Here is a 12123-nt window from a genome sequence, read left to right on the forward strand (position 1 = left end):
GGAAAAGGCTGCAGCGCCGGTGCAGGGATGTTCCTCATTAAAACACGGATGGTCTCTGCAGAAATCCCGCAGTGCTGGCTGCAGGCAGCGTCTGGCCGGGGGCTCCTGCTTCCCGGCTCCTGCACAGCCCGCAGCCGCAGCAGTGCGGGACAATCCCGTTCCCCCGGCCCGCGGTGCCATTAATATGCGCAATGGTATCAATTGACTTGTTTTTGCCTTTGCAGGCTAATGGAGGCTGGCAGGACGCAACCACTCCATCTTCTGTGACTTCCCCTACAGAAGGGCCGGGAAGTGTGCACTCGGATACCTCTAACTAATCTCCTAGCAACACTTTTTCCCTGAGCTGAGATGCCTTGATTAGCGCATTCAGAGTTGCAGGAGAAAAAGGAAAGAGTTTTTTGTAGCCAACCACCTACAGCTTTACTGTAAAACCTTGTCTTATTAGAAAACTTGGTAAATCTGTTTTTTAAAGGTATCATAATCATTTGTATTTATACTTAAAACACACAATGTTAAAAAGCACTTTATCCAATTAGGCCAAGATTTAGCATTGTTTATAGCCCTGTAACTATTTTATCATAATTTATTATCAGCAGTTTTAATGATGTTGGTCTAACAGTTGCCAATTACTTGGCCTTAAGGGTAAAAGTACAGGACAAGCTTAACCTCAGTAGCAAGAGCAGACACAAAGAACCGCCTCACCCAAATTTAATTGTGTGCATATTTCCATGGAAAGTCGACAGGAATCACAGACTTTGATTGTGTTTCATCTTTTCATATCTCTCACAGAGCTGGAATAAAAAGAGCTGTTCAGTTATTTCGGTTAACAATGGTCGTGTTTAAGAATCCTTATTCGTCACATTTTTTTGAGATCTATTGTCTTACAAATTAGATTGGAAACCAGGAGCATCCTTTCTGGCTAAGGCCCCCCGGAGCCCGGGTCTCCCCTCGGAACCCCGACACGGACACAGGTTGCTCTTGGGAGATGAGGACTCTTGCTGCTGGTCTCTGTGCACGCCACCACCCGGGGTTTTACAGTACGAGCTGGGTGCTACCCACGCCTGCCAAGGGCTGGTGCCTCTGCTTGGCAGCAAACCACAAACAAAGGAAAGGAAAGGAAAGAGCACCGTGATATGGAGTGTTGTACATAGTGTAGCAAAAGAGTATTTATACATCTCACCAATCAAACACAGCTTTATTACCTCATGCGAACTCATACAAACCAATAGACTTTCAACATGTTCTGTAGCTTAGAGTGCTCACTTACTACCTCTGAACGATACTCACGCTGTAGTTTGTCTCTTTCTTATCTTTTTGCATCTTGTAATTAACTCTTTGTTTCCCCACGAAATGTAATGTACATTGTAATCTCCTACAAATCAGGGTTGCCTTGGCAACTGCTAAAGAAGCGGAAGTGGAAACATGGGGTCTTAGTTTGGACACAAAACAGTGCAACTGTTGTAAATACTGAGAAGCATTTTGAATGTTCTTCATCTTGTTACTAATACACGCAAAAACCAACAACTAATTGTAATGCATACAGACTTCAGTATTCAGTACTGTACATCCCCTGGATTGCAGGGGCCCTTTCTCTCTCTTTTGTATTGTATGCGATTCTGAAACTGATTGAGTCATGAAAATAATTTGTGGCAGTGATTCTAATGTATTAAACCGTTTCGTGTTACTTTCTAACTGGATTACACCCTGGATTGAAAAGTCTTCCTCGTGGTAGTTATATGTAGTTTCAAACATGAATAAACTTTTTGCTTTCATGATCAAACGTTGATGTAATTTCTTCCTGCTCAGTTCAAGTCAGCCTGAGGAGATGCGTCGGTCTCCAGAGGAGCGAGCTGGCATGGAGCAGGAGCTGAGCATCTCTTTAAACACCAGCAGGTCCCTGTGCCCTCTTGCCAGGAGAGAATTGGAAATCCTGGGAGAGGCACATCCTGGGCAAAGGCTTCCACCTGCCAGCGCCTGCCTCCGCTGCTGCCCTGCTCTGCCTGGGAGCCACAAATCAAGTGGAGGTAAAGGAAGGGGTCAGGCCTTTAGATGAGTTTGAAAACCATCATCATATTCACTCTTAATTACCATTTTTATTTAACATTAACTTTGGAGCTATAGCCTCAGCTAGCAAGTCTAATGTGATTATAAAAATATTTTTCTTTATTAAAAAAACTTTTTTGGAAGGACGTATATATATAAATGCTAATTTTAAGTCTTTTTAATAAAGTAAAGGTCAATAACAGGTAATAGCCTATTTACCATATCTCAAGGAAATTGACTCACAGGAAATCAAATTAACGTTAATCACTTGCAGCAAATGGTCTTTGATAAATATAACTACTCACTACTTGGGTTAGTGCAGCTAGGCAGGAGCAGGCCGAGCGCTCACCAGCACCAGCCCTGGGCTGGGCTCGGTGCCTCAGGGGCTGCTGGGCATCACTTCCCTTCCCTTTGGCTCTTCAAGCCTCCAGGTGTTCTTCTGGGGGCTTGACTACTGTGTGCATGATTCAGTGAGCTTGTGGTTCAGCTTTTCTCACAATTCTTGTATCAGGGTATTTTGTGAGGTACCTTTGCTCTCCCCGGGCCGCAGCGACCCTGCACCCACGCTCTCACACACCAGTGGCTGCTGCTGCTCTGCTCACAGAGCACTCACCTCCATCAGGTTTGGAATTGAGCAGTGCTGCTTCTTCCACAGGTGGTGCTTGTAAATAAACAAGGAAATAGCTAGACTTGCACTGCACAGCCTTTGTTATCAGTTAAGGGGAGCTGGGGCAGGTGGGGACTGTGGACTGCTGAAGACTTCTGCATGCTGAGGACAAAGCACCCAACAATTTGCATTTGCTAATGGAGCTCCCCAAGTCCACACGCTCAGTGCTCGTGCTACAGCTCAGTGGAAATGGTATTTTATATTTTAAATGTAAAGTGTGTCAGCGGAGGCGTAGTAGGCAGCGTAATGAACACTCAGACGTCCCTCATCTTGATCACATCTCTGCTGGCCACAGGCAAGGACCTGTCACACACTGAGGAGGTTCATAGGAAGGCCATCAACAACCTTTGGGCCGCCCTTGCGTGCCCCACGCCCGCTGGGCATCATTAGCTGCTGCTTTGCAGCATTAAGGCTTTGGGTCCCTTTGAATTACAAGTGCAATTTGGCTTTTCCTTACGTTGGAGAGCAGCCACGTGGTTCCACGGCAAATAATAAACATCTTATCCTTGAGGCCTGATCACGCATCAGGGAGGTTTACTGCCAGCACCAGTACTAGGATCAAGCTGCTGCTGGTGTATTGTGTTTCAGCCAGTAGCTGCACCCTGAAGGAGCCTCGCAGGAACAGCGAGGGGAGGAGAGCCTCAGCCTCCCACCTGCCAGCTCAGCAGCACCATCCCAATTCCCTGCGCCCACGTTCGAGCTTTGGGCATGAGAACCCTGCAGCAGGAGCCCACCAGCCGTGGGAGGTGCCAGCCCCAGACCCTGTGTGGAGCACAGCAGGACCAAAAGGAGGACTTGCAGCAGGTGCCAGGAATCGCCATCTCCTGTGCTCAGCACTGACCTGACTGAGGCCTCCATCACTGGGACAGGCACGAGGGTGTCTGGAGGAGAGACCCACACTGCTCCCTGGGCAGGGCTCGACTGCCGCTCCTGGGACCAGCCCCAGCTCCGTCTGACCTGCTGTGCCATGGGGACCGTGGGGACCGTGGGGACCATGGCACGGTCACTGCTCTGGGCTGTCCTGCAGGAGGAGTTGAGAAGCCCAGCAGCTGGGGACACACGATGCCTTTGGTTTGTGGCCTGCTGAGCTGTGGGAGCAGCCCCAGAGCCCCCGAGAGCAGCAAACCTGCCTCTGCTGAAGGTGGAGCAGGTGCCAAGCTACCCCTGTGCCCGGCTCCTGCTGTGCCCAGCTCCCCTGTGCCCAGCTCTCTGTGTGTCCGGGCTCAGAGGCGATCAGAGGAATCCTGAGCCCAGGAAGGAAGAGCTGGGGAGCCCTGGGGGCATGGCAGGATCCGTGCCCCGCGGGGCTGGGTCGGTGGGGGCAGCTCTGCTGGCACCACGAGTGTGAGGCTGAGCTCAGTGATCCTGCAGCAATGTCCTGACCACACGTGAGCCGAGGTGCAATGCCACTGTCACTACCTGTGCCATGTATTTCCCATGTGATAAAAGTAACTGTGAGTAACTGAAGATGTTTCCAGTTTGTGTTAATAAAATACATCTTTTTTTAAAGAATGGAATTCTTCAGAGATTGGCAAATTTTATTTTATTTCATTAGCTTTAATGTCACTGCCATATGGACTGTGAAGAAAAGTGAACCGTTAGATCAGAGGGACTGAGTTATCAGTGTGACACAGAATGCTCTGATACAATTGTTAAGGATAAGCCCTGGAGTGATTTATTGCCTGCATTGTATTAGTCACAGAGGAGTTATGATATGCTCCCCATTCCTGTATCATATTAGGATTTTATTAGTCTAATATGACATGGTAATGTAATATATGATTAGAATTCCCATCCAATGATCCTTTCCTTGGTTGCAAGGGCTGGAGAAGGGTTTGTGTGCATCAGATGCTGGCCCATCATGCCCAGGGAGGATGGGGATACCCGGGATGGCACAGTAGCTGAACCAGTCTCCAGACCTTCTAGGTGGGACTTGGGGCCCCTCACCTTCTGTGGGCACCCCGGGCCATCTGTCTGCCTCCTGGGATGGCACAGTAGCTGAACCAGACCTTCCAGGTGGGACGCGGGGCCCCTCACCTTCTGTGGGCACCCCGGGCCATCTGTCTGCCTCCCAGTTTGTTTCCCCTGAATCACAAAGCCGCTGCTCCTTCCTGCAGCTGGGACAGTGGAAGGTGGAGCTGGCGTTACAAACCTGATGGAGCTGGCATTACAAACCTGATGGAGCTGGCATTACCATCCTTGCTGAGCCGAGCCACAGGTCTGGGCTGTGTCCCAGCAGTACCTGGGAGGCCATCCCTGCCACGGCTGTGCCAGGGCTCCTGCAGCGCCAGCAGCGCCCTGGGCTCAGCACGGCGCGGTTTGCACGGGCTCTGGACAAAGGAGAGCCCCGGCAGGGCGCGGAGCTCGGTCCTGGCAGGACGCGGACCTCAGTCCTGGCAGGACGCGGAGCTCGGTCCCGCAGGACGCGGAGCTCGGTCCCGGCAGGGCGCGGAGCTCAGTCCCGGTAGGACGCGGAGCTCGGTCCTGGCACAGCACGGAGCTCGGTCCCGCAGGATGCGGAGCTCGGTCCCGCAGGACGCGGAGCTCGGTCCTGGCACAGCACGGAGCTCGGTCCCTGCGGGATGCGGAGCCCGGCCCCGGCAGGGCGCGGAGCTCGGTCCCTGCGGGATGCGGAGCTCGGTCCCGCAGGACGCGGAGCTCAGTCCCGCAGGACGCGGAGCTCGGTCCCGCAGGACGCGGAGCTCAGTCCTGGCAGGACGCGGAGCTCGGTCCTGGCACAGCACGGAGCTCGGTCCCTGCGGGATGCGGAGCCCGGCCCCGGCAGGGCGCGGAGCTCGGTCCCGGCAGGGCGCGGAGCTCAGTCCCGGTAGGACGCGGAGCTCGGTCCTGGCACAGCACGGAGCTCGGTCCCGCAGGATGCGGAGCTCGGTCCCGCAGGACGCGGAGCTCGGTCCCGGCAGGACGCGGAGCTCGGTCCTGGCACAGCGCGGAGCTCGGTCCCGCAGGACGCGGAGCTCAGTCCCGCAGGACGCGGAGCCTGGCCCAAGTGGGACGCGGAGCTCGGTCCCTGCGGGATGCGGAGCTCAGTCCTGGCAGGACGCGGAGCTCGGTCCCGGCAGGGCGCGGAGCTCAGTCCTGGCACAGCGCGGAGCTCGGTCCCTGCGGGATGCGGAGCTCAGTCCTGGCAGGACGCGGAGCTCAGTCCCGCAGGATGTGGAGCTCGGCCCCGGCAGAGCGCGGAGCGCTGCCCTGGCGCTGGTGGCTGTGCCTCACCAGCGTGCCCCTGCTCCCACAGCTCTCCTCTCCTTTCCCCGCTCTCCGGAAACCCAGTTTACACAACAATCCCGAAGACAAACTTCTCTTCAAAGCGTGCCCGGCCCCGCGGCCGTGCGCAGCCCCGCTCGCCGGGGAGCGGCGCGGAGCAGACGCCGTTTGTAGCCCCGTTCTTGCCTCCAGCAGCAGCAGCAGGAGGAAGTTCAAGCGTGTCAGAGCGCTACTAGGTGCTAAATCCCCAAATCTATATCAAAGCCTATTTGATCATCTTGCTGTCATTGAAATAATAAAAAGGATTAATTTATTGGAGACTGCCAAAACCCTCATGTGGCAACGAATTTAAGGATCGTGTTTACACAGGCTAATTAAACCCAATTACTTTCATTCCTCTCGCGGTGCCAGCGCGGGTGCTGAGGGGTGCCTGGAGCCCCCGGGTGAGCCCCTGTTCCTGGGGTGGGTGGGGACCCGGGGGTGTCCCGATGAGCACATCTCTGGGGCAGGGGGAAGGGACCCTCCTCCTCCTCCTCCTCCTCGCTGGGAATGGCCCCTCGGAGGGGGAATGTGGCACTCGGCCACCCCTGGCTGCGGGCGAGCCCGGCTGAGGCTCTGGGAGAGCAGGCGGGGCCGTTGCCATGGTGGGAGATCACCTATTAACGCCTGCTATTCGTATAATAAAAGGTTGCATTTTTGGTGGTAAAATTCAGCATAAAGAGCACGCGTCATTAAGTATGGAAATCCAGAATTTTATTAGCAATCTGCTAGATCTGAACTGACGCCAATTAAACAAAAAAGATATCATTTATAAAAAGGCAGAGTTCAAGTTGTATTAAATATGAAATGCAATTTTCTGCTGGTTGTGATTTATTACCATTGGTACATTGTTCAAAGAAGCATGTTATATTTCAATAGAGAAATATTGTTTATTCATTAATATTTTAAAACTTGCTTATTGCTGTGTATGACTCTCCTGCAGAATGAAACTTATGATTTAAAACATGAATTAATAAACACATTTGAAAGTGTTAGACAATATCATAACTGCTCATTTTTCATTTTACTGAGAGCATATTAAACTTTTATAATTCTGTACTATTATTTTCCAAATAAAGGTGTGGGCTCTAAATTGCTAATTTCAGGTACAGATGAGAGAAAGCAATAACAGATGTTGGGAAGCAGTCACTATGTCCTGCTAATACGGCTCAATACTTTTGTTCTCACATTATTCACAAATCTGCTCAGCAGCACGGCCCCCGCAGAGAGTCTGGGGTGCCCCGGGTGCCTCCCCCGCGGGACAGGAGGGCTCCAGGGACAGCAGCCTGCAGAGAGCAGTGCAGGTGTGCAGGCCAGGGGAGGATGGTGAGGGCTCCAGGTACGCTGGAGCCGCAGGGCTGCGTCGCGCTCGGAGCGCCAGGAAACCTCTGATGGAGGCTGACATCCTAAATGAGGCCGAAAATATTTTATACAAAATGTGATAAAGCAGTAATGATCCCAGAGGCCTCGGGTTATCTTGGTGATTACCTGCACCCACCACTTGAATCAGCAGCATTAAGGGGTCCAGACCCGATACGCAGATCCCTCGGAACTCATTAATCCTGAGTACTTTATATAGACTCACCTCCCAGCTGCTTGATTCAAACTAACCTTTTTTGTATCTTAAAATCTCTGCTGCCACAGCCTTGCTGTATTACCATAACAATAACCGGTATTTCAATTTTAAGAACTCATTTTTCCTCAAATAGAAAGTGCCAATCAATTTAAGGAGCAGGAGAGGCACGCGGGAGCACAGGCAGGGCACGTGCGCCGGGGCCTCGCCCTCCTGCTCCAGCCCTTCTGGGTGGGAGCATCTTCCTTCCTGCCTGCACTTCTCCTCCTCAGCCTCTGCTCTGGCTCTGCAGCACGTGCTGGGCGGGGGGGATTCACCTCAGGACTTGACTCTCTGGGGGGAAGCAATGGAAGGGGATGGGGAGCCGACCTTTGGAATGCCTCCCCAGCCTGGGGGGCTTCACTGCCCCCTCTGGCTCCAGCATCCAGGCTGTGGGGAGGGGTCCAGGACACGTCAGAGCAGGGGGCTGGGGGCCCAGGCAGCGTCTGTGCCTCGTCTGATGGATGGTGGGGCTCGTGCCAGGCTGGCCCTCACACCTGACAGTTAATGGGAATTAACTATTCACCTCTCCATTGGGCCAAGCAAATCGGCAGAACTTATTACTCCAAGCCACTCAATTAATTAAAGTTCAGTGCTTAATCAAGTTCCAGTGGTCATAAACAGGGCACAGGGATTTCTCTCTCCTGAGCACCATGCTCAGAGCTTACACAGAGCAGAGTTCAGTGCCTGGCACTCCCTGTGTGACTCCTCATCAGATGAGCCCCCACTGCCCCCCTGGTCCCAGGGCAGCCCCCTGGGAGCTGGCTCCCCTCGGTGGGCTCCGTGTGGGCTCCAGGCTGGGGGCCTTGTCCTGCCACGTCTGGGGAAGCGTTGGGAGGGGTGGAGTGCCTCTGGGCACCGTGGGGTGCAGGGGCTGGGAAGTGTCTGTGCCACCCCCGAGAGCCCCCAGTGACCCCAGGTCCTCCCTGGAGGGGGCACGGAGGAGGCTTCACTTGGAAACCCACCTTCCCCCCACCCTGGCTGGACAAAGAGCCACAGCAAAACCTGCTCTGGCACAGAGGGAGTGTCTGTGGGACAGGAAGGCTGGGCACCACAGGAGCTGGGCTGGCGGGCCTGGGTAGGGACACAGCATGGAACTGCAGGCACCCAGCAAACAATGCCTTTCCAGGGGGCCTGCCCATGTGCTCCAGAGACTCTCCAGCCCATCCATAACCTGGAAGGAGATGCTGTCCAGCCACATGGGCAGCAGATTCAATTAGGTTTCTCTCTCCCAGAACGTGGCACGAGAAGCAATCTCTCTTTTTTGAAGAATGTAATAACAGAGTGCAATGGAAATGCGTCCAAGAGACTCCAAGAACAGGATCCCTGCCTTAAATCTTGAAAGCAGTCAAGAAAAATATGTTGTTTACCTGAATTTGTTTTTCATAAGGTCTCCCAGAGGATGAATAAACTAACCTTTCGTGTGTGAACACCTGGTCCTACACGCCATCAATAACCCGCTGCACCCTCCGCATCAGCGCGCGCTCGGTGGCAGAGGCAGATTGCAGGAGCCTCCACAGGAGTCACCAGAACACCCGTGACAGGGAGGACAGCCAGGACTCTGCGTGTCCCCAGGGCTCCACACACACGGAGCAGGGCTGGGCCCACGTCCCAGATGTGGCCCTGAAGGCAAGGCTGGGCTCCCCAGAGGGAGCAGGGCTCTCCTGCAGGACCCTGCCGTGGTGGGGGGCCCTGGCAGGCCCTGCCTGGGGGGCTGCGGGTGGGAGAGGAGCCAGGGGCCCTGCCAGCAGCACCCTGCCAGCAGCACCCTGCCAGCAGCACCCTGCCCCGAGCGGGTCTGCGGGCTCCAGCCTGGCATCCCTTAATTGATTGATCGGCTCGGACTGTCAGCGCTTACAGAGATAATTCAATTTATGAAATCCCATTAAGCAGTGAAAGATTTTTTGATTGTTGAATTGTTTCCTATGTTATGCAAGTAATTTTGGTTCCTCTCACTTGGAAATCCGCTTCCCGTTTGCGAGAGCTGGCGATGGAGCCATTCCCCTCCCCTGGCTGCCATTCCCCTCTGCTGGTGCTGCTCAGCTGCTCCGAGGGTGGCTGAGCACGGGGCACAGGCAGCTGGGGCAAGGAGACACCCCAAGATCATGGCCTGACAGTGTCCCATAACATCCCAGTGTCCCGTGGTGTCCCAGTGTCCCATCACACCTCAGTGTCCCATGGTGCCCCAGTGTCCCGTGGTGTCCCAGTGTCCCAGAGCATCTGAGTGTTCTTTGGTGTCCCCGTGTCCCATCACACCCCAGTGTCCCATGGTGTCCCGTGGTGTCCCAGTGTCCCATGGTGTCCCAGTGTCCCATGGTGTCCCAGTGTCCCATGGTGTCCCAGTGTCCCGTGGTGTCCCAGTGTCCCATCACACCTCAGTGTCCCATGGTGTCCCGTGGTGTCCCAGTGTCCCATCACACCCCAGTGTCCCATGGTGTCCCATGGTGTCCCAGTGCCCCGCGGTGCCCTGGCATGTGGGATCACCCCTGTAACTCTCCTGCAGCTCTCTCCTGGGCACAGGCAGGGCTCTGGCAGCCCAAACCATCCCGCTGTCCCCGTGTTCCCGTGCCAGAGCAGCACCAGGACCTGGTGGCTGTTTGGGGTACCCTGTGCCCCCACCCCGGTGACCCCAGCCATGGAGCCAGCGCAGGCAGGGGGAGCTGGGGCTGCCACGTGGCAGCTGAAGTTTGGTTCCTGTTTTCAGCTCTTTGTTTCCATCCCCCACCCCCACCCTGATGCAAACTCCTCTCTCCGGTTTGTTTCCATAGAAATCCTCAGCTGTAAATCCTTAAGTAACTTTTTTTTTTATTTATAGTGTGCTATTAATGTCCTTTCAAGCCGAGGACTCCAGGAAATGAAATAATAGAAAAGGCACCACTTTGAAATGCATCCAGGCATTTATTGTTAGTAAGTGAAAAAGTAACATGAGCATTTAAAGAAAATATTGGCAGATAAATTGGGTTTTAAAGAAAATATAATTGGATATAATTTCTGCTTCATTCAGTTAAATATTTATTGTTTTATTGACTTATTTTCTTTTATTTATAATAAGAACCTTAAGCTGAAATTTAATTTTCTTGATATAAATATACGTTTTCATAGAAAATTTGGCATTTAAAAATGTTATCTCAGACATTAATGGCTTTGATAAAAGCATGCGGCTTGTGCAAGGGTTTGGTTTAGATATTTCCAACCTCAGTAAATATGAAGTAGTCTCTATAATCATCATTATCATAACAATTACTATTATTCTAATTAATGGGTAAGCCTAATGGCAATGCATCCACATGGAAAATCAGTGCTTGCTGCATATTTGAGTTCTTCCCACAGTTTTTGCTGAGACCTGCGGAATTTGAGTTCCTCAGAGGAGCCCTGCCCTGGGCAGGGGCAGCTGAGCTGGGGTGAGGACGGAGCCTTCTCCCTGCTGGGGTGGGAACAGAGGGCTCGTGCTGGCAGCACACCGACAGACAGACAGACAGACAGACAGACAGAGGCGACCGGCAGCACCATCGGAGCTTTCCACTGAAAGGGTCAGTCACCAGGATATGTCACCGGGAGGCTGCAGTGCCACTGCTGCCAGCGGGCCACGCTCCCGGGGTGCCACCTGCCCACCTGCCCGAGGTGGCACCCGGGCACTCGCAGGCCCCAGGGCAGCTGAGCTCCAGGCAGCTCCAGGGCAGCAGGGTGGGTGGCAGTGCCTGAGCCCACAGCAGGGCTGGTCCCATGGCAGAGGGTTTTCCAGAACACTCCTCCACCCACCGAGGGGCTCCCCTGGGACAGGAGCCCTGTACCTGCTGGAGCTGCCACCCTGCCACTGCCTGCTCCTGGGATGGCCTCTCCAGTGCCAGCAGGGTTTGCATCCCGGGCTGGCATCTCCAGTGCCAGCAGGATTGGCATCCCGGGATGGCATCTCCAGTGCCAGCAGGAGGATTTGCATCCCGGGATGGCCTCTCCAGTGCCAGCAGGGTTTGCATCCCGGGCTGGCATTTCCAGTGCCAGCAGGAGGGACAGGAGCCCTGTACCTGCTGGAGCTGCCACCCTGCCACTGCCTGCTCCTGGGATAGTCTCTCCAGTGGCAGCAGGGTTTGCATCCCGGGATGGCATCTCCAGTGGCAGCAGGGTTTGCATCCCGGGCTGGCATCTCCAGTGGCAGCAGGAGGATTTGCATCCCGGGATGGCACCTCCAGTGGCAGCAGGGTTTGCATCCCGGGCTGGCCTTTCCAGTGCCAGCAGGAGGATTTGCATCCTGGGATGGCATCTCCAGTGGCAGCAGGATTTGCATCCCGGGCTGGCATCTCCAGTGGCAGCAGGGTTTGCTGGTTCTCGGGGTGTTCTGGACCCTCCTGTCCCCACAGGACACAGCTGTGCGGGCTGTGCTTGTCCTGGGACTCCCAGAAGAGGAAGGGAGAGCTGGAGCTCCTTTCCCTGCCCTCCTGACCCCTCCAAAGGGACAACCCGGCCCAGTGCCAGTGGGGGGGACCTTTTCCCAGAGGAGCTCTTGCTCACAAGGACACAGAACAGCCCAGCTCGTAACAGG

General features: G+C 54.1%; 2 protein-coding genes across 6 annotated transcripts in view; one reads left to right on the forward strand and one right to left on the reverse strand.

Annotated features, from left to right (window-relative positions):
• PBX3 (PBX homeobox 3) overlaps nt 1-1780 on the forward strand; it is a 99015-nt gene extending 97235 nt beyond the window's left edge. For all 5 annotated transcript variants that reach the window (XM_039730533.1, XM_039730531.1, XM_039730535.1 and 2 more), the window contains one exon: nt 225-1780. In XM_039730533.1, the coding sequence (XP_039586467.1) occupies nt 225-317 (93 nt within the window). In that variant the 3' untranslated portion in view covers nt 318-1780. The remainder of the gene's footprint in view (nt 1-224) is intronic.
• A 3317-nt stretch (nt 1781-5097) lies between these two features.
• Nucleotides 5098-12123, reverse strand: part of LOC120512396 (translation initiation factor IF-2-like) — a 149463-nt gene continuing 142437 nt past the window's right edge. The window contains exon 2 of the mRNA XM_039730646.1: nt 5098-5738. Coding sequence (XP_039586580.1) covers nt 5098-5738 — 641 coding nt within the window. The remainder of the gene's footprint in view (nt 5739-12123) is intronic.

Source organism: Passer montanus, unplaced genomic scaffold (genome assembly GCF_014805655.1).
Source record: "Passer montanus isolate IOZ18808 unplaced genomic scaffold, ASM1480565v1 scaffold73, whole genome shotgun sequence".
NCBI classification, from domain to species: domain Eukaryota; kingdom Metazoa; phylum Chordata; class Aves; order Passeriformes; family Passeridae; genus Passer; species Passer montanus.